The 21730-nt window shown below is 41.3% G+C and overlaps 1 protein-coding gene across 3 annotated transcripts in view; it reads left to right on the forward strand.

The window, feature by feature from the left end:
• Positions 1 to 1671: 1671 nt before the first annotated feature.
• Positions 1672 to 21730, forward strand: part of SLC38A11 (solute carrier family 38 member 11) — a 47145-nt gene continuing 27086 nt past the window's right edge. The window contains exons 1-7 of one of the 3 annotated variants that reach the window (XM_032769766.2): positions 1672 to 1968; positions 8252 to 8369; positions 8837 to 8911; positions 11457 to 11591; positions 14064 to 14129; positions 16060 to 16166; positions 18515 to 18594. In XM_032769766.2, coding sequence (XP_032625657.1) covers positions 1918 to 1968; positions 8252 to 8369; positions 8837 to 8911; positions 11457 to 11591; positions 14064 to 14129; positions 16060 to 16166; positions 18515 to 18594 — 632 coding nt within the window. In that variant the 5' untranslated portion in view covers positions 1672 to 1917. Of the gene's footprint in view, positions 1969 to 8251; positions 8370 to 8836; positions 8912 to 11456; positions 11592 to 14063; positions 14130 to 16059; positions 16167 to 18514; positions 18595 to 21730 lie in introns of those variants that run through there. The other 2 variants (XM_032769768.2, XM_032769771.2) reach the window with 2 other exon arrangements.

Below are 21730 nucleotides of genomic sequence, written 5' to 3' on the forward strand. Positions count from 1 at the left end.
TAGTTTTACTGTATCTTTAGTCTGGTTTTATTCTGATTTTTTTTTCTTCTAGGAACTTGCATGAATTATAGGATACTTAGTAGATGTTCTCTATACTAACCTGGCCTATTTTAGGAGAACAAAAGTAACAATCAAATAACTATGTACATATACCTAATAAATTACATGAAGTAGCTAGGAAAACCGCTGTACATGAACAGATACGACCTTATAGCAGGTGTTAGATCCCCTGTAGGTTTTCATTTTACTATAGAGTTAAACAAAAGTTTGGCAAATTCAGGGTTTCATAAATTCCCAGAAACTCACAGAAGCCTAATTTCTGAGGGACCAGTGCAATGGTATTTTAAGTTAAAGAAAATGGGATCATGTGCCTTTCCAAACCCACTCCAAAACAATGTTGAATGCGATGGCCCAAAGGTTGCAATGAGCCCCACCAAAGCACAGGCACCTGGCCCCAGGAAGCTCATTGCAGGACCTGGCTCTCTATTACTACTTTTTGTTGGGGTTAAATCTAGGAACCAATATCAAGATAAAGTCCTTCTTGTATAAGGTTTTTGCACACCCATAGAATGACACAGTCCCTGCTCTAGAGCTTTGATGCTTCAAAATGAGATGTAAGTGTTGGCTTTATTCCTGTGAGCAGCACACCTGAACTCAATCGGATCTTGATTTCAAGAGGGCTCTGCACAGACACATCCATACACACTGGTCCAGATGCAGGAGCCAGGCTTAATATGTTTTTTTATAACCATTTGGAGATGCGCCAAGCTTCCCAGAGTGGATCCCTGCACAGGGAACATGGGGGCAAACTATTTATTTTTACCTCTGAGGGAAATCCTCCAGAGGTGTGTGAAAGCAACATACCTGACTCTGGTCTACTCTTCTGCCTGTCTAGTTCTCTTGCCACTGTGCACAGTTGCTGACCTTACCCTTTCTCCAGCTCTTGCTCAGGCCAAATCTTCCTCTTGTGCTAGCAGAAGAGGAGAGTGAAGCTCAGGATACAGGTAGCAGCTCTGTTTTCCTCATGGGTGGGCTCAGCCCCTCTGCACACTAGCCCTGAAAAACCTGGGTTCTACTCCCCCCATGGACTTCCTGTATGACCTCAGGTTAGTGCCTTAAAGAGAGTTTCAAAACTTTTTAGGCACCCAAAGATGCATCTAGGCATCTAGTGGGCTTTACAAAGCACGTAGCTTTCGAGAAACTTCTGAAAATCCCACTAGGTGCCTAAATGCCTTTGAAAATCTGCCCTTCAGTCAGTGTGTGCCTCAGTGCCCCATCTGTACAATGGGGATAACAGCAGTGCTCTACCTCACCAAAGGGCTGTGAGGACAAATAGGTTAGACCTTGTGATGCACCCAGCTGCCACGGTGATGGGGCCACATAAGTATTACAGGTTGAGTAGGAACTTCTCTGTACCACTGCTATCCCTTCCCCGGGTTTTGGCCTCTTCTTTTCACCTAACCCCCCCGCCCCCCCTTTTCTGGCTCAGAGGGCTTGGCTGTATTTCTTCTGAGTCCCCTGTGTTCTCTTTGAAACGCCTCCCCCCGCTTCTGTTTTTCAGGCTAAACTTCCAGAGTCTTAATTTAATCACCAGCCCTTTCTTCTCTTAATCACGCTGCCTGTCTGTAAACAAACTACTGACTCCCTGCCGCAGGGCACATCTCCCCAGACCTCTATCTGGGAGCTCACACACCTCCCTACGAACTGGGAGCGGCTTTCACGTCCCCCCGCCCGCGGCACGTGTTCTTGGAGCCCCCAGTCTGCAGCGCCCTGCCTCTCGGTGCCGCGGCTGCCGGCTGCAGGCTCTGGGCAGGCAGCCAGGCAGCGCAGGCGCTCCTTTGGGCAGCCGCAGACAGCGTCCCAGCAGGACCACTGGCTGCTGCTCCGCTTCCAGCCTGGCTAGTCCGGCGCGCCGCGATGGAGCAGCTCGCCCGCCCGGAGCGCCAGCTGCAGATCCCTGCTCACCAGGTACCGCGGGGAAGTTCGGGTCAGTGTCGCTGAGTCCTCCCCCATTTCTTTGCCAGGTGGAGGTAGGCAGTGCCGTTAGCTCAGACCGGAATTTGCGGGGAGTGTTGAAAGTTGCTCGCTCTTGGAGACGCAGAACTGGAGGGGTACGGGCGGCGTGGGGGCGAGGGGTATTACGTGCAACATGCTCATTCCCAACGCTTTGAAATCCTCCTATTATTGCCTGGCCTGGGAGCTCCGTGTCTGACATCTAACTCTTTCCTTGGTGTGGAGAGAGGAAACGAACCCAAGCCTGCCCTTCACCCAGCTGCATTTCACGTTTAGAAAGTCTTTAACTTATTTGTTTAAAGCACTTTTCTGCATTTACTATGAACAAACTTTGAGACACGAAATAAGCTTTGCAAAACTTTTCAGAAAGTGTACGAGTTCAGGCACTATCTACGCGTTCACCTTTGTGATTAAGGATTGGGAAAAGACTGTCAATGTCAATATTAGCTGCAGGCTGTCTTAGTGCAAATGATGCTAGGAGAGGTGGTTAGACAAATAAAATGGAAAGAGGAAAAGCTATGAAAATCATTGCTAGCAACAGAACTGTTGGTAAATAGACTTTCAAAGTCTTCAGTGGGCAGTCACCAGAAATAACTGTTCCTGGTAATGTCTTTTCATGTCACTGGCTCCACATGAGCAATATGGAGAACTGGGAAAGATAAAACAGCAACAGAAGTCAGGCAGCCCTCCCCCCATGCCGCAACATACACTTCTTTTGTCACCTGGAACGGTTCACAGGAGATGTGGATGCTCGATGCGTCTGAAGATCAGTCCCTTAATGACCCTGAGCCTTTGTTTTTCACATGAATATCAAAGGGGAGCAAGTTCATTAAAGATTCTAACTCTGCTGAAGTAGTGGGCACTTTATATACATGTTTCTAGAGAAGATGATGAACTCTGTGATCCTCAAATGGAAGGTGCTATAATAGAACAAAGTATTATAATTGTTATTAGATAATTTGTGAAGAATCCCAAGGCAAGAATAAATTCCCATTTTGTCCAACATGAAAATGCATGACATGCGGTAAGCATGTGATCAGAATAAACTAGGGTTATCAAACTATTTAAAAAAAATCATGATTAATCACACAATCACGCTGTTAAATAATAGAATACCATTTATTTAAATTTTTTGGATGTTTTCCACATATACTGATTTCAGTTACAACACTGAATACAAAGTGTACAGTGTTAACTTTATATTTATTTTTCATTACAAATATTTGTACTGTAAAAAAGAACTATTTCAATTAATCTAATACAAGTACTGTAGTTTAGCCTCTTTATCATGAAAGTTGAACTTACAAATGTAGAATTATGTATAAAAAATAACTGCATTCAAAAATAAAACAATGTAAAATTTTAGAGCCTACAAGTCTGCTTAGAGAAAAGTACCATGCAAATGTCTATTCTCACTTTCAGGTAGGGTGGACCACATGTCCCATTATTATTGGGACCGTCCTGATATTAGGGGCTTTGTCTTATATAGGCAACTATTTTTTGAGTTAATCGTGTGAGTTAACTGCCCTAAAATAAACTATTAATTTAATACACTACATCCTGCTGTATCTGACACAAATTGATAACCTTAAAGAATCAGATTTTTTGGGTGTATATCTCTTAACATGGGCTTTTACTCTCCTATGTGTACCAAATACAGTCTAGCATTCCACTGATTTCTGAGATGCTTTATTGATACTGTTTCCAAGACTGAAGGCCAGTTCCGCAACAGTAAAAGTGTTTAAAAGGGTCACGTCCAGGCTAGACCACTCATTTTCACAAAGCTTGAATATAAGGATTTATATTTAATGGATGCTTTTACAGTCTGACCACAAAGTCACTTGTTCTAAAGACTAGGTAGAAATCTGTATTTTGCAGATTAGGCAGTGATCCAGAAATGAGACAATAAAAGTAAGAATGAGTTTCTGATTTGTATAGTACAATTTTTTGAGTAAGCAAAAAATATTTTTGGTCAAAGAAATGATAGATTGCAAAGAAAGACGCAAATATCTAATGTGAAGGAGAGAGCCTAAATTGTTCCAGTCCAGTGGAAGTGCTGATGATGTACACTGCTGTCATCAGCAGGCAACTTTGAAAAGTTCCATGTAGCTACTTAATTCTGTGGTGATGCTCTTACATGCTTGTCAGATGATGGCACTGCACAGATTTCTATGAAGTAAACCAATCTTTGGTTTATCAGTCATATTTAACTTTTTTTCCAGCAACGTTGGCTACAGGCATCTGAGTTGAATTATTTTTTGTAGTGCCTCATATATAAGGCTAAGATTTAGTCATGGGTATTTTTAATAAAAGTCATGGAGAGGTCACGGGTGATAGATAAAAATTCATGGCCCATGACCAGTCCATGACTTGTATTATATAGCCCTGACTAAATCTTTGGTTTTCTGGGGGGCTCCAGCTGCTGTTCTGGAGGGGGGCCTCTGGGGCGTCCGTTATTCCTGGGGGTGGGGGCGGCCCCACCGGCTTGAGACTGCATGCTGCTGCTGCTGGCAGGGGTGGCCTGGGACCACCATAACTGCTGCTGGCCAGGGAGGCCTAGGACCTGTCCATGACAGGTTGCAGGGGGGCTGGTGTGGCTGGCCCTGGAGCCACCCAAGCTGCTCGGGCAACCCTGGGGTCAGTCGCACGTGCTGGCTGTGGAAGTCACGGAGGTCCCAGAAAATCATGGAATCTGTGACTTCTGTGGCAGACTCGCAGCCTTACTCATGTATATATTTAGCAAGCTCCTACCTCTCTGAGATGGTGATTTCAGTGTCATGGTGTGTGTCTGTTACAGCTATCCCCCTATTTCATTTTGTTTCTTGCAGCTGTCCCCATACTCCATTTTGTTTTTGTTCTCCTCCTGTGGCCGCCCCTCCCTGGCTGTTAAGTTGTTTACCAGGGCCACTGCCCTTCTCAAAGGGAGGGTCCCTTAAGTTGTTTACCAAGAGCCATTGCCCTTCTCAAAGGGATGGCCACTGTAGCTGCTTGCCTAAGTGGGACACTGCCCTGTTCAAAGGGTGCGTCCTGTATCACCTTGTTAAACCTGGGCTTGTTGTTAGGGTAGGCAATGTCCAGAGCCGCAAGACCTAATGTGTTTTTGAGATCCTGGGCATGAGTCATAGGCTCATGTGCTTTTGAGTCCTGAGGTGTGAACTCACACCTATTGTTTCAGGACTCTGCCCAGGCACGTCTCTGTGCTCACCTGCAGTTTTCCCTGTGTCCTCCTCCCTGTGATGGAGGGAGCCTATCAGATTACTGGCGGGAACTGCCTGAGTTTGTCTTTAAAAACAGGCATTTTGAAAAAAAACATCAGAAAGGTTCCTGCATTGCTGCCTGGTCTGATCAGCCAGGGGTTCTGGGGGTCCTTTCTCCGCTCTCGTATTTTTGAGTGTACCCCCCGTTTTTTAAAAACCCTCCCTCCATGAAAGAACGAATTGCTGCCTGAGAATCTCCTGATTATCGAGACCGTACGAGCCCTCCTTGCTGCTACCTTGGGGACTGGTAGAATCCCTCTGTGAAACTTCTATACTTTATTTTATTACTTTAGCTGCTGGCTCTGTTTCCCAGCACCACAGACTCCAGCTAAACCTTGGTGTCTTGTCTTAAAACCTCTCTTGAACTCCGTGGCGTTTGCCGCTAAAAATAATTTGTGCCGCCGCTAAGCTCTGCTCCTGTGGGCTTTGCTTCGGGCTCACTGCTTTCAGCCGTATCCACTGCTGCAGCCACCATCCCTTGGCTTCCTTGGGGGCTGCCTTGGGAGCTGTATCCTGGGCACATACCACTCTGTCCTCTGTGTGACTTCCCCATAGCATAAGGTGCACCATGGTTTTGCTTTTAGTTTAATAAGTCATAGTTGCAAGATTGTTGCGCTTTTTAAGTTCACCTGCCTTGCTATAGTTTTGCTGTTTGTTGCTCTGTTATTTGCTTTTATGTATAGTTGCTTAGAATTGTGATATTTGTTGTTTTGCCTAGTTGTTGGTTAAGATAGATTTAAAAAGCCATTGCCTGGTTGTATTCTGTACCTGTTTTGTTACTTTGTATAAGCTGCTTGTCATTTTATAAAATTTGATTAAGTTAGACGATAGATAAGGTTTTTGCTGTTTGAATTTGTCTTCCCGTTTGTCCGATCTCTCCCTGAACTTTCCCGTGTCTGTTTTTCCCCCGCTCCAATCTCCCCCTAGTGTACTTCTCCGTCTCTCCCTGTTGTAACCCTTTGCTGCTTTTTCCCCCGTATCTGCACTCTCCCGAACTTCCCAACTCTTGCTGCTTTCCCCCCCGCGTCTGCATCACCCTCCGAACTTCCCAGACCCCTTGCTGCTTCTTCCCCTGTGTAACTTCCCAAACCCTTTGCTGCTTCTTTCCTTGTTTTTGGGTGTCCGCTTGTTCCTTAAACCTCCCTCTAGCCCTTCTTTACATTCTCTGCTGCCTTCTCCTGTATCCCGTGTGTTCGTGCTCCGCTTCTCCTCTGCCCCTCCCCTACCGAAGATCACCATCACACTGCTCCGTTTGTCTTCATCCCGCTGCTCCGCAACTTCCCTGAAGTGCTCTCCGCTGCTGCAACCTGTTTCTTCCCTCACCGCTCGTCCCCTCATTTCTCTCTCCAGTCCGTGCCTCTCATCTGTGTCACATGCTCGCTCGTCTCCTCGACTCACTTCTAGCGCGTCTCTGTCAATCTGGCTCCAGCTGCTTTTATCGTTCACGCATCGAGTCCCGTGCTCTCTGGGCTTCACCCCACAGGGCATCAGAGTCTCTCGCTGTTTGCAGCTGCATTCTCCTCTCATCAGTTGCCACTGATCATTCACTCTCCCCTCTCCACTCCTGTTTTTGACGCCTTAGGTACACTTGCAGATTATCTGCTATCACAGCCTCACAAATTAAGTCATTAATTTCTTTTTATACTGTTACATTGCATAATTTCACTTATCACCCATGTTGTATCATTGCACTGGTGATTCACATTTTACTTGTGTATAACACCCCATTGGTTGCCTCCACTTTTCTGACATATTTTTATTTGCATTGATGCCATTGTATTACATTGTGTATAAACTATTAACCACTTAATACATTCTATCTGAGATTGTTGACCATTTATATAGAAGCTACCATTTTACTTTGCATTTCTTTTGGTACATTTTGCATTCTACACTGCATCTAGAGTTGTTCCTATATAAAGTGAGGTTGCTTATTGACTGTACTGTATCCCATTGTGCTGAACCCCACTTACTGTACCCCACTGTTAGAACTCCCTACACTGTTCAAGAAGAAGAACCCCCCCATCATTGTCTATTGTAAACACCCTATACACCCCATCCCATCGTATTTCATTGTTAAATTCCCACCACTTCCTTTTTCCTTTAATAATTAAAGAAATTAATTGGCACCCCACCTGTGTGGTAATTGCTCCCCAAGATCCCATATACCTGTGGGCAGGGACAGTGTACACAAGCTAAATCATCATACTTTAATTCTGATTTGCCATTTTCTTCATTAAATCTATGTTCCTCCTTTTAATTACATATCACTGCATTTATTGACCTCCTGGTTGATGGAAATATATTTCCCTGACCAGTGTATTGCCTCTCTAAGAGAAGGGTGTGCTTTAGAGTAAGATGAACCTTTCTCCCTTCCCTACCCATCTAGAGGCTGAGAACATAATCTCTGTAAAACTTCTAGCTATTGCAGTGGGAGGCTAAGCTTTGCCTTGAATTTGGGTCTTTCACAGGGCGGTTTACTGGGGCAGGCCAATTTTAGTAATATCAGTTAGCTATTCACTGTGGTCTAAAACTTTAGCTGAGAAAGAAATTATTTGTTAGAAGCAGAAAAAAGTCAGCACTGGACCCTTGAGTCGGCACTTCTTCAGATCCCTGTATACTCTGATTTTGGATCAGCCCAAGAACCAAAATCAGAGGGATGGATTCAATTCCAAGAATTCAAATCAGAAGTGGTTTATTTTCTACTGCTTGGTCAGATGTGGCTGAAATTTTGGAAGAATACCTGATCGATCCCATGACATTTCATCCTTTGGGGGCCAAAATCTCACTGAGAACAGCTCTTTGGCTGTCATCCTCTGAAGCTTATGTGAAGCTGATACCTAGTCAGAACAAAATAAGCTGCAGAAGATTGATACAGGATACTTCTGTAACTTAGTAAGACTCAAAACATGCCTGTCATAATTGTTCTCCGCTGGTCTAATATGTTTTTGTATAACACTAATATTCTCTTATGGGAATAGATAAAAACAGATGACAGAACAGCCTTGGTTTGTAAACCTAGGACTAAAGGAGGAAACAGTGATCTCCCATCAGCTGGTTTTAATGTTGTCAACTCTATCATAGGATCGGGAATAATAGGTAAATACACTTTTCTTCACTTTAATCTAATCACCCTTTCATATATGTATGCATCTCCCATTGTGTGAAAAACATGTTTTTTCTCATATTACTTTACTGCTATGACTATGGTATTATTATAATGTATTTGTATTGTGAGAACACTACATGTACCAATTGAGATCAGAGGCCCCATTGTGTTGAATAACGTGCAACCTTGTTAGCAGACCCAGCAGGGAGATCGAGTACTGTTTGGACTTAAGAACTGAACTACCCTTTGCCCTCAGAAATAATCCCTCTGAAGTAAGTCTGATGTACACATATAGGACAGTGCTGAGCAACTTTAAACTGTTTGCTCCTGTTTTGGGGATAAATAATAGACTTTTTTTTTAAACATACTGCTTCCTTTACAACAAGATCACCACAAATAAATAGCAAGTATTTAAAAAGGCTTTTCTCTAATCTTTTCTTTGTTTCATTATTCACAGGATTGCCTTATTCAATGAAGGAAGCTGGTTTTCCATTAGGAGTATTGCTTTTGGTTGTTGTTGCCTATATCACAGGTACCATGAAAGTGGTTGCTCTATTAAAGTGAAAATGTAACTAGTCTTGAAAAATTAGCTTCGGTTGAACTTCATAACAACTAAATAAGAATATCTGTGAATTAAAATTTTATATTAAAGGAAGAGGGTTTTTTTTTTTTTTGTTTTGTTTTTTTTTACTTACCTCATTAATCTTCTGAGCAGATTAGCAAGAGTGGAGAATTATGCTGTACATTATTTAAAGCTGCTTATTGTGGGAGATTCATTATGGGGGAAGTCTAGTTTCTCAGACTAGAGTATGATATTAGTGTGAGATATAAATAAGGGTTATTCTTACAAATCACTTGTTTATGTTAAAAAGTTTTGATGCTATATAAAGTCCTGATCCTCAAGTGAGTTGTACGCCATTTGTGTTCCAAATTCACAACATAGATTGAAACTAATATGTTTTACCTATTAAGTTACATGATAATTTCAACAAAAATTGACCTAAGTTCCCTTAGGTTTCATTCATTAAAGGGCTAAATTGCAGAGTCTCATGGTAAGCATTTACTTAACTAAGTAAACTCCATTGACTTCAATGGGACTCTTTTTGTAAGTTCTTCTCCATGCGAATAAGCCTTGTGACCAGCCTTTTTAACCTAATCCCCAAACATGCTGTGGCACATAAATTTAAGTGGGTAAAGGAATCTTTAAAATATTTAGGAATAAATATTGTGGAGAAACAAAAATCTTTTTCAGACAAATTACCCTCTAACATGGAATAAAATAATAAGACTTGGAGGAATGGAACAAATACAAAATTTCTTGGATCGTAGGGTCGTCTAGGTGAAGATGGAGTTATTGTCCACCCAGAGTTTTTATTTTTGTTTCAGTTCATCCTTCTTGGTATCTTTGATACAGCACTAAAACACGGCAGGATTCACTGATAAAATTCATATGGAAACATAAAACACAAAGGATGAGTTCTAAAGTTCTGTATAAAACTACAAAATTGAATGGATTTGTTTCCTCTAATTTGGCTTATTATAATTCTGCATCACAGTTAAAAGATGCAATCAACCGGCTTAACAATAGACAATCCAAACACTGGGTAAACCTCAAACAAAACTGGAGCCCAAATATAACTATTCATAATAATTGTTGAATTAAACAGAAATTTAAGTCACCCCCAAAATATCACCCATTCATCCAGGCCATCTTAGAAGTTTTGGACAAATTTTTAAAATTCCTGTAGCAAAGGCTGTCTCCCTAGCTATTTTCATTAATAATCAGGTATTTATCTGTAGGAAATATCAAAAGAACTATTTGTTGTAGGTAAGAGTTGCAACTACTCAATTCAGACACCTGTTCTTGGGTCCTGATCTGAAATCATACCAGGAGGCTGAATAGTATTCTCATGGTAGGGAAAAGACCCTGGAAAACTCTGTAACAACAACATTTGGTGACTCCCACCATAACAATATCATCTCAGAGGTCAGTGGCCCAATATTAGTAGTTTGAGTCTGAATCTTTTCCCTGTTCCGCTGTGCAAAGGGAGCAGAAACCTACCCACAATTCTCAGCTGGCAAAGCAGTGGCAGGCAGTTGAGAAGGCACAGGGGTTGGAACTGATTTAGACTGAAGGTATGACTCCGTTTATAATCAAATACAGATTTTCTTCTTACTATAGTCACCCTTAATGGTCACAACTTAGAGATTCAAATGCCACAGGAAGGACACCACTGTTCTAGCTGGAAGTGGTTTGTTTGTTTTTTTTCATGAATAATTCCACACATTTTGTTGCACATTTGATAACCGTAAAACAACATGCCAATATAATTCTGCTTCTAAATCGAAAAATATACCACAGAATACTTTCAAGGTGGGCATTATTAAATAAAAAATATTACACAAGCAGAGAGAATTGTTTAGCAAAAAGGACTGTTGTATTAAGCATACGCTGCAGGAAGACAATTTCTAACAAAAAAAAATGTAAAGTTACAGACTAGTATGTACAGTAGCAGATTTTAAAAGATGTTTTCTTGAATCACTACAATGGATTGGAAGAAAAAGATAAAAAGTTTTTTGTAGTGTTAATTGATAATTCTAGGATATAAATCATGATTTAATGTTCATAACCGATTTTTGGGTAAGAATCCAAAAGGCCTGTAGCAGGCTCACCAACTTCTATATGTGATGTAACTACTACTAGAGAGGGAGAAAGCATCACCCTGAATGAGGGTGAGATACACACTCCCTAGGCAGGGAAGCTCATCCTCATGTGGAAACCCTGAGACTCATGGGGTCCCAGACACAATTCTCTTTGGATTCTCAGGGATCTCTGACAGTCGGGATGCCACAACCATAGGCCTGCAAATCCCTCTCTTTCCAGAGGATGATCGCTGGGAATATGCACACACTGAACCATAGTGTTTTCCTTTCTCTTCCCCTTCCTGTTCACTATAGTTGCTTCAGTTAATGATTGCTTTCTTTGCTTTTTTTTTTAAATACTTTGCAAACTATTTCTTCAGAACAGATGTAGAAAAATTAAGATCTCAAATATTATGTTCATATTATTTTAACAGATTATTCCATTATATTACTGATTAAAGGAGGAAACCTCTCTGGTACAAACAGCTACCAAGAACTGGTCAATAAATCGTATGGTTTTATAGGATACCTAATTCTCTCAACACTACAGTTTTTTTATCCATTTATTGGTAAGATCACTATCCATTTTGTAAACTTATAGTTAACTATCCTTTTTGAATTACCAGAGGGAGGCACTGTTGAAGTTAAAAATACTTAGAAATGGACTCATGGAAAGAGTTAGTTTGTATTTCATTATTTTGGCAAGGAAATGGAAATAGTGCCTATCCTTAGGCAATTTTTTCATGACTCTCACGAAAAACCCAAGAAAACAAATCCTTTTAATAAACAACATCTTTATAGACCAACAAAAAGCTTCAGAGTTTGTCTTGTAATATTTGCTTACTTGAAATAAGAAAACTTTCTCAGGGCCGGCGCTAGGATTTCTGACGCCCTAGGCGCCGGGACATTTCGCTGCCCCCCGCGCGGGTCTCGCGGCAGGTCCACCGGAGCCGCAGGGGGGCCCTCGGGCCTGCCGACGCGCCGCGGCGGACTCCTGACCGGGAGCGCCCCGGCCGCCGACCGGCCCGGACGGCTCCCTGAACCTCAGGAGCGCCCCGGGCCGCCGGACCGGCGCCGTGGCTCCCTGACCCGGGGGACGCGCCCTGGTTCCGGACCGACGTGGCGCTCCCTGAACCCTGGGGACGCCCGGGTTCCGGCGTCGCGGCTTCACTTGACCCGGGGCGACCTAAGCTGCCGGGCGCCTGCGCTGCGTGCTGAACCCGGGGCGCCCCTAAGCTGCCGGCCTGCAAGGCACTGCTGCATGCGGCAGCTGCTGCCGCCGGCAGCTCAGACTACGCAGCGGCCGCTGCAACCATTTAAAACATTTTGGGGGGGGCGCCGCTTTTTGGCGCCCCCAAATCTTGGCACCTTAGGCAACCGCCTAGTTCGCCTAAATGGTTGCACCGGCCCTGAACTTTCTAGTGTGTATACAATCAGGTTATCGTATACATTCTAAAGAGTGAAATCCTGGCTCTGTTGAAGTCACTGGTTACACTTTCATTGACTTCAATAGGGCCAGGAATTCACCCTAGTTATACTTGAACCTTGTGCTTTCAAGAGCCAGTGATAGGTCCGGGTGTGCTGGAAAGAGCACATATGTGAGACTACTGCTTCGATATTTGGTTCTTTTATCATTTTTTTTAATGTAAAAATCTGTTCTGTTGACCATGGCCATGATTTTTCCAAAGTAAGTAGTAATTTCAAGTGCTTCAATTTTTGGGTGTTCCACATGAGGTACATTAAAGGGGCCTGAAATCCACAGAGTGGGTGATCGGCCCTTTCTGGAAATCAGGCCACTTTAAGGTGTTAAGTTGGTCATTCAAATGTAGAGACACCCAGAATCACTAGTTACTTTGGAAAACTTTAGTCCATAATCTTTCTGTATGGAAAATAATAGTTGCTTTATCAGAAAAAATAGAGGAGGATAATAAAGAGCATGGACCTAACCTGCAAAGACTCGGTAACTTAAGCAAATGTCTATCAGTAGTAAAGTTAAGTATATGCATAAGTGTTTGTAGGATTTGTGTGTATATAAATGAATGGAGATAGGGTAATAAAGACCACGTATATTTTTTTTACACCTATATGTGTGTATTTTTTCTAGTTCAGAAATGTGTATGTGTAAATTTGGACCCCAATCCTTCAGTTCTTATTCAGGTTCCTAATGAAGACAATGGAAGCCTAAATGAGAAGCCCTGTATTTTAGTTTCCTCTTTGCATTATCGTTTTTAGTCCCTCTGCCATTATACTGGACAGAGTTCAGTGACTCTGAACTAGAGCTAGGGAACCTTTACCTTACTGCCTCTATCCGGCTCTCACTTATCTAGACAGACATCACTACATAGCGTATAGCAGCTGCCATTTAAAATGTATGTCTATGTAAGAGCTACTTGAAGTGATTTTGATATCTTCTAATCTTTAAATCTGAGACACTGTGGAACTGGATCACTGCAGATGGACAAATGTTCAGTTTTAGTGGCACCCACTTGTAAAATCAACTACTGTTCTTGAACAAGTATGGACAATAGTTGATTTTACAAGTTACAGAATGTGGTGATACAGCCCCATGCATTTGACATCCCATGGGATTAGCTAGAAAGATAAAACAAGAACTGTTGAATGCACATAATTTGTTTTTTCTAATAGAAACTAGAAGTTGAAAGTGGTCTGACTGTCCATGAATCACTGCTGAAAGCAGAGGCAATTATAAAAGCCTTTTTTTCCTTTTGAAGTAAGTATCTTGGGCACAAAATTCAACAGTCTTGCTCATCTGACTGGGTCCCTTTCAAGTTCTCATGTCTGTTACTTAATGCTCCCAGTTTTGCTTTTATAACTCTTGATTTAACTTTTAAAACAAATGTGAAAGGAGGTCTGTGAAGAGCAGCTAAATGCAGCAGGGAGATGAGAAAACCAGCCAAAAAAAGAAGCAGCCAGGATGTGGGACAAGGGTTTCAGCTGAATGCAATCTAAAAGTCTGTATTATATGTTTGGGTCTTTATATCCTATCTGATGTGTATTAAAACAATCTTTCTTTTTTACAGGCATGATTAGTTACAACATAATAACAGGAGACACTTTGACTAAAGTTTTTCAAACAATTCCTGGAGGTAAGTGTTTATATATAATTTTGGAGGGTCAGATTAACTAGGTAGAGTGTCAGTCTAAAGCAGTTGTGGTCAACAATGTATTACCTGGGCTGCAGGGGCCGGATGGGAGGGCAACAGCAGCCTAGACCCCAACCCCAGACCCCCACTACACGGGGCCAGGCAGCTGCCTGCCCTGGACCCTCGCTGAGCGGGGCCTTCTGGGAGCCCCAGACCTCGTGGGGCTGGCCAACTGCCCACCCACCATGTGGGGAGCCTCAGACCCCTGACCCTGTGGGACCCTGGTCCCTTGCTGTGCGTGACAGGATGGCAAACCTGACCCGCCGTGCTGGGTGACAGGGCAGCCCAGACCCCACTGTGCCGGGCAGCTGGGATCCCAGACCCCACCACATGGGCCCCCTTTAGCACACATAGCTGTGTGCTAATTGGGCCACATGCCGCTGCAGGTTGAGAACCAGTGGTCTAAAGTAAATATGGCCCCTATTTCCTCTATGAATCCCTATTGTACAGTCCCCTAATAATCTAAAAGAACCTTATTTATATATTTTTAATGTCTACATGTGCTTCTCCTGCACTCTACAGCCTCAGTCCTGGTAGCAGATGTAGTAGATTCCTGTACCAGGTCATATGATTGCAGGGTCATGGCTTAAGCCTGTGCAGTGCATATCCTGCACTCTAATACATGGTATCAGCTATGATAATCATCCAGAACTGTTGTTGATCTGTTGATCAATGTTAGATTGTATGCAAATTATTTCTTTAACGTCTGTTTAAACAGTAACATTTCTACATAGCTGAACATGTATTACAAATATACCACTTAGGACATTCTCTAAAATGATAAATCCAAAATGTTACGGCCCTGTTGAAAGTTTTTTTGTGTTTTTTTTAAATAAAATATCCTCTGATAGACGGGAAAAAAATCAGACTTCCCAGCATGAGTGTTAAAACAATACCAACCTATTCAACTAAGCCAGGGGTTGGCAAACTATGGCACGTGTGCAGAAGGCGGCAGGTGAGCTGATTTTCCGTGGCACTCTCACTGCCCACGTCCTGGCCACCAGTCCGGGAGGCTCTGCATTTTAATTTAATTTTAAATGAAGCTTCTTAAACATTTAAAAAACTTTATTTACTTTACATACAACAATAGTTTAGTTATATATTATAGACTTATAGAAAGAGACCTTCTAAAAACGTTCAAATATATTACTGGCACGCAAAACTTTAAATTAGAGTGAATAAATGAAGACTCGGCACACCACTTCTGAAAGGTTGCCGACCCCTGAACTAAGCAAACTACCAATAATAAAACCAGGGTTCACTGTGAGCTGCACATCAAATTCTGTCCACTGCCATATGCAAGTGCAGAGTGAATGGGCCAAGACACACTCTTGGGTTTGTTCTTGACTGACTGATTAGCCAGCTGAAACTTTGATCCTGCTTCAGACCTCGCTTTGGAGGGCTAGATTTTTCTGCTGGAGGCTATAGATGTGCAGGTAGGATGGGATTTTCAGAACCACTGAGCTTTGGCCTAACTGAGTTCTACTGAAGTCAGTGGTAAAAGTCTACTGATTTCAGTGGGAGTAGTTAGGCCAACACTGAGCACTTTCAAAAATCCCACCCATGACAGATGTTTATAATATATCTACACACGAAGGGTAAGAATTTCATAGTTAGGTGCACATGAGTCTGTACATATGTTGGCATGTGCTCAGCTTATTCTCACAAAATCCCTATGAGCATGCACTGGGCAGGTGTATCTGTCCTAAGGCCAGGTAATGCCTAACCTTGACATCTGTGGGAGTTTCCTTGATTTCAGTTTGGGGCACGGTCTAAGGTACATTGCTACTAGAATTTCAAATGTAACTTATCTATTCCTCACATCCATTTCTTAGAGAAATCTAAATGTATATTTTTTTCCTTTATGTTTTAGTTGGTCCAGATAGCTTACTTACTTACCGCCAAGTAATTATTCTATGTACTACCATCATCTTTACCTTCCCTATGTCTCTCTATCGTGACATAGCAAAACTGGCAAAGGTAAATCATAATGCCAATGAGTATCTTGGTTCAATTATATCAAATCATTGTTTTAAATGCAGCTTATTATATTGCTAGAGAATGTCCAGTTACACTTCCAACAGTTTTTTACAGCACAGTAAAGCACTTGGTAAGCTAAAATCTTCCTTTGCAAAACACATCTCTGTTCTGTTCTCCCTTCTTTCGTGTATTCCCAGTTGTTTTCATTGGGATTTCATGGCATGTTTCACTGCGCATTTAAGTCATTGGGAGACTTTTCATTGACTTAAATGGATGTTGAACCTTCAGTGCATGTTAGGAGAGTAGAATACATTTGAAGAGTCCTTTTGTGTGGCTCAGACAAGTGAATTTAACATTATGACTGAAAAGCCATGGTGCTGATGGACTTATTCTGAAGTCCTAAATACAACAGAATACAATCCAATAACATCATGTTAGCTGAGAGATTAAACTATTATTACCCTCCTAAAGAAACCACACATCAAATTTAGGGCCCGATGGGGTAGTACCTTACTCCCCAACTAGATACATCAATTTCAGTGGGAATAGTTATGTTGCAAGGTACTATACAACATGGAAAAAGAGATCACAATCTGGTCGTTAATGAATATAAAGGGACTTATCACACTTACATGTTAAACATTTTGAACAAGCATGTTAAATTCATGATAACTTGATTGAATGAAAATGAAATATACTTACAGCAAGTGTTGACATGATGGAATTATTAGCAGTGTAAAACAACTCAACATTCTGTAATTTCATTAAATTATCATTTTCTATAAAAGAAGACCTAAATATTTTAATGAACAAACATTCCCCTCTTAGCATGAATAAAATCTCATTTATTGTAAATATTGCCTTTGTTGCTTGGATTGCTTGCAAATATTGCTAATTTCTAAAGGTATTAAAAACAAATTCTAGTTCTTTTAATGTGGAACTTTCAACAAAATGAACTTTCTTCATTGTGCTCTGAAATCAGTTTTAGATTTGACTGTTGAATTTTTGATCACTTTCTTCACAGGCATGGATTGCTTATATTTAAATTAATTTTAATTTGTAATGAAAGAGTAGAACATTTTGGTGGCTTGCCTAGAGTATTAATCGGCTCCTCTCCTTACTAAGGGTCCGTCTAGACTACCCACCGTATCGGCAGGTAGCGATCGATTTCTCAGGGATCAATATATCACGTCTCATCTAGATGCGATATATTGATCCCCGAAAGCGCTCCCATCAACTCTGGAACTCCACTAGCGCGAACGGCGCCGCGGGAGCTGCGGACATCAATCTTGCGCCGTGAGGACGAGAGGCAAATCAATCTAAGATACTTAGACTTCAGCTACGCTATTCACATAGCTGAAGTTGCGTATCTTAGATCAATTCCCGCCCTCCCCCAGTGTAGACCAGCTCTAAGGCCACTCAACTGACTGAAGTAAGGTGCATTTGGCTCTAAGACCAATGCTGCCAAACTGCAACCCTTTTTATGCCCGGCGGCGACCCAATCTGGTTTGCAGCTACTTAATCTTACATCATCATCTCCCCCTAAGAATGTCGCTCAAATCATTTGTATAATGATGACAGCGGGGAAGCAATAGTGTCCATGCTTATCAGAATGCAAAATTGAGGCCTATGTATACTAAATGTCTTTACAATTGCATGCTTTATAATACCTTAAGCTTAAAACGTTTATAGATGTCTCGTGTGTCCTAAAAGATATAAAGCCAAATTCATACCAGCTGTAAGCAGATGCAACTTCACTGACTTCCATGAAGTTGTACTTGCTTAAGTCTGGGTAGAATCTGTCTGATGTTTTGTAATTTCAGATCAAGTTGTGTTATACAACCACTCAGATACAGGAAAAAAATTGCTGTTCACTGGAAGGGACTAGCCAACCTGCATTCTCAAAATACAAGGGAAGAGAGCCATATTTGCTGCTACACAAACAGCAGTCTTTACCTACATAATTACATTTGCCATTTACTCATAAAATAGCTACACTGGGTCTGATTTTTCAGAGCTGCTGAGCATTCACAATTCTAAATGAAATAACCAAAGATGCTCACCATTTCTACAAACAATCTCTTTGTAGAAGCAGTGAACTAAAGGCTCAATTGGTCATAAAGCAGTTAAAAGACAATGACAGCAAATAAAACATGGAAATCTTGGAATGCTTCTTTAAAAACAAAGACCTGCTTCTCTGGAAAGGCAGACACTTTAAAAAATGTAGCTATGCTATTAATTTCACTTTTTGGAAGAAAGAAGAAAGTTTTCAAATAGAATAATGCATTGTTAAAACTACTGAAATTCCGACCAGCGAACTGATAAAACGTTTGAATTGTAATTTGCAGGTATCTTTTATTTCTCTGATTTTAACAGCTGTAATCCTGGTCATTGTGATGATAAGGGCAGCTACTCTTAGCCCACTAGTGTAAGTATTTTTTATCACTTCTGGCTGCCACAGAGTGAATTTTACAAATCAAATGTACTTTCTCTATTGTGATTATATCGCATTTGTATGTGTAGAAGTAAAACACCAGGTCTTGTCTCTCTTAAAGATTGGAAATAACATACATTTTACTAATAGCAAATTGAAAAGTTGTTTTAAACCTGCTGTTCAGTTCTATTGAGATTAGAATTTATGATATAGGGATAAGGAAGGGATGCAGCTACATATGTGGTGGTTTAAATTCTTCTGTAGTTTACTCAGATTATGGCTGAAATCTCATCCTTAACTCATCTATATTGTGCAGCTGTGTCCTGGGATTAGAACATCTTACACATGGCATGCAAGATTGTCCACTACTGCAGCAGGTTCCATAGACAAAAAGCTAGATTGTGCCTGATTCAAGCAGGGGCATTCTTTTTCTTGCATCTCCTGAACAAGGGACCATTTACAGTAGCAGTTGTGTGCTTGGAAGAGCATAGGGACTGCTTCCATTTAGCATCTTGGTGTGTGAATTACTCCAAAGAGGAAAGCATGGCCATAGCCATGCTCTACCCTAGCACTAATCTAGGTAGCAAGCCAACTGTACAAAGAATGCTCAGTGGACATACTCCCCCTGCATGGTGGAGTGTTGGCAGAGAAATTATGGCTCCTAAGACACAGTTGTTCCCAGAATTCCTCCCGGAATGGCGCATGAGTGCAAAAGTAAGCCAGTGCCTTAATGGCCCAATCTGGTTCAAAGTAGTATAGATTGAGGATGGTATTTCAGTCTTAAAATTCTGCATTCTTGCTCATATTTGTGCACACGCTTAATGCCGCTTTGCGTGTTTTCTGGGTTAATATGTAGTGGTTTAAAATTATTAGATTAAATCTACTTTTATGATAAGGATGTGTTGCTTGTAGATACTGTTTCTGATATTTTATTTCTTCTCATTCTCTCCTTCGAAGATAGTACTTTCAGAAATGATGATTCTGAGAGTAGATGTCCTTGAAATGTCATATCTAACTGTTTTTCACATAGGGGACAGTCAAGTTGGAACTGATGTTAAATTAATGTAATTAATATTGACATTTCACTGTTCATTAAAATAATTATTTCAAATTCCAGAACTGGAAAACAAGTAGGGGAAAACAAAAAAAGATTGAACTATACAGTAAATAAAAACACCATTACATCATTCTCCGCTGAATGAGCAGGCAGAAATTGCACTCTACTGCACTTTGAGAAATACTTGGTATTGCAGTGTTCCGGATGGTTCACTGCATGCATTCATAAACCCAAACATTTGCTTTGTCCATTGTTTAATGAATGGTGTCCTCAGTTGTATGTGAAATTCTCGTAGTAAGGAAAACAGCCTTTATTTGAATGTATAATTAATTTTTTATCGATTGGTTTTGTTTATGCAGTATTTTCAGTGTTTGTACAGTATGTGAAGTAGCTTCTTACACCGTAGAGCAGTTAGCATATCTGTTTGAACATTGCTTCACATAACCATTTATTTGTCTTGTTTGATCACTGTCTCATAATTAAGCCAATCATAGGGCATATTTTTTTTAGTGTTGGCACAGTAGCTAGAATGCAGTCTTGTTTCTGAAAACGTGACAAATGTACATGTGTTAGATCCATAAAAGATGATCCATTCAGCTCTGTGTTTTTCCTTGTTTTGTTTCAGTGGAATGATCTGGTAAGCTTTGGTGTCTCTCAGAGCTTGTTAAATGCACATTTGAAAGAGAGATTTCTAACTCCCTTGTCAAAAATGAAGTAATATATAATGGCTACTGATGATGACCTTGTTACTATGGTAACACCATCGTAATAGCATATTGTAAAACATGGGGCATTGTTCAGGGTTTTTTTAAATTAAAAAACCAATGATGATTTTTTAAGAAGTGATTTTGGTATTTTATGGTAGATTATTTTGAGGCTTCTTTGAGACACTTTTTTTTTTTTTAACACTTCTCCTTACAAAATCTAATCTAATAAAGAGACTAACTTTTCTAAAAGCCCCATAAACCTTTTTCTGGTATCTATTTCTAGTTGTATATTTAGAATGAGATATATTTTCATTGTGTAAACCTTTTCACCATTCCCAGCCAATGGGAGCTGCGTGAAGCGACGGCCAGCACGTCTCTGCGGCCCGCGCTCTTTCCCACAGCTCCCATTGGCTGGGAACGGCGAACCGCAGCCACTGGGAGCTGCGGGCAGCTGTGCAAATGTAAACAAAATGTCTGGCGGCCCACCAGCAGATTACCCTGATGGGCCGCATGCAGCCCGTATGCCACAGGTTGCCCACCATTGATCTAGGTACTTACTATGTGGACGGGGCCATATATCCCCATTTTACAGTCTGGGACCTGAGCAGAAGCTACATTAAATGATATGCCTAAAGCCATAGAGAATGTGTCTGGCTGAGCATGCTAATTGAACCCAGGTCTCTTGAGTCCCATTTCAATATCCCGCCTGCTAAAGAGGAGTGAATGGGAATAGTCTTTCTGTCTTGCAACATTTAAGAGATAGGGCACATGTTTCTCTTTGCAGAATGGATATCAAGTCATCTGCCACTTGGACAGATAGGTGTCAGTCCAAGCTTGGGAAGAATAAGTGTCTTTCTGAGTGAGAAGGGGTGGTGATACCGGTATGGTGCTAGCAGTGTATCAGTACAACAGGTCTTGATTCACATAGAAATGAGCCAGAAACCAGTACAAGGAATGAGAGAATTCCATCTTTTCAAGCTACTAGCATGACTAGACCTTGGGTTTACAGAGGTTTATTAGATTCAAGTTAAATAAACTTGTGGCTTTTAAAAAAAAATTCAGCCATTTTCAACAAGTATTGCATTTTTGTCCTCATTTGAACTTAACTTCACCATGTTAGATTTTATTTATATTGCATGTCTTATTCTTGCTTTTAAAGCAGCAACTATGTACTGCAGTCTTCCTTCCTTGTCTTGTGACAGTTCGGTGCTACCTCCTTCACCACCAGTGTCTTTGGACGGATGCTTGGGCTTCTGAATTCTGTTTGGCTCTTAGAGGGTTTTCTCTTCCCTTTGCCTTTAAAGAGGGGACTGGCAAAGTAAGCCAGATCTCCCTAATATATCTTGGGGGACCCAAAATATATTTT

This window comes from Chelonoidis abingdonii, chromosome 10 (assembly GCF_003597395.2).
Source record: "Chelonoidis abingdonii isolate Lonesome George chromosome 10, CheloAbing_2.0, whole genome shotgun sequence".
Classification (NCBI taxonomy): Eukaryota; Metazoa; Chordata; order Testudines; family Testudinidae; genus Chelonoidis; species Chelonoidis abingdonii.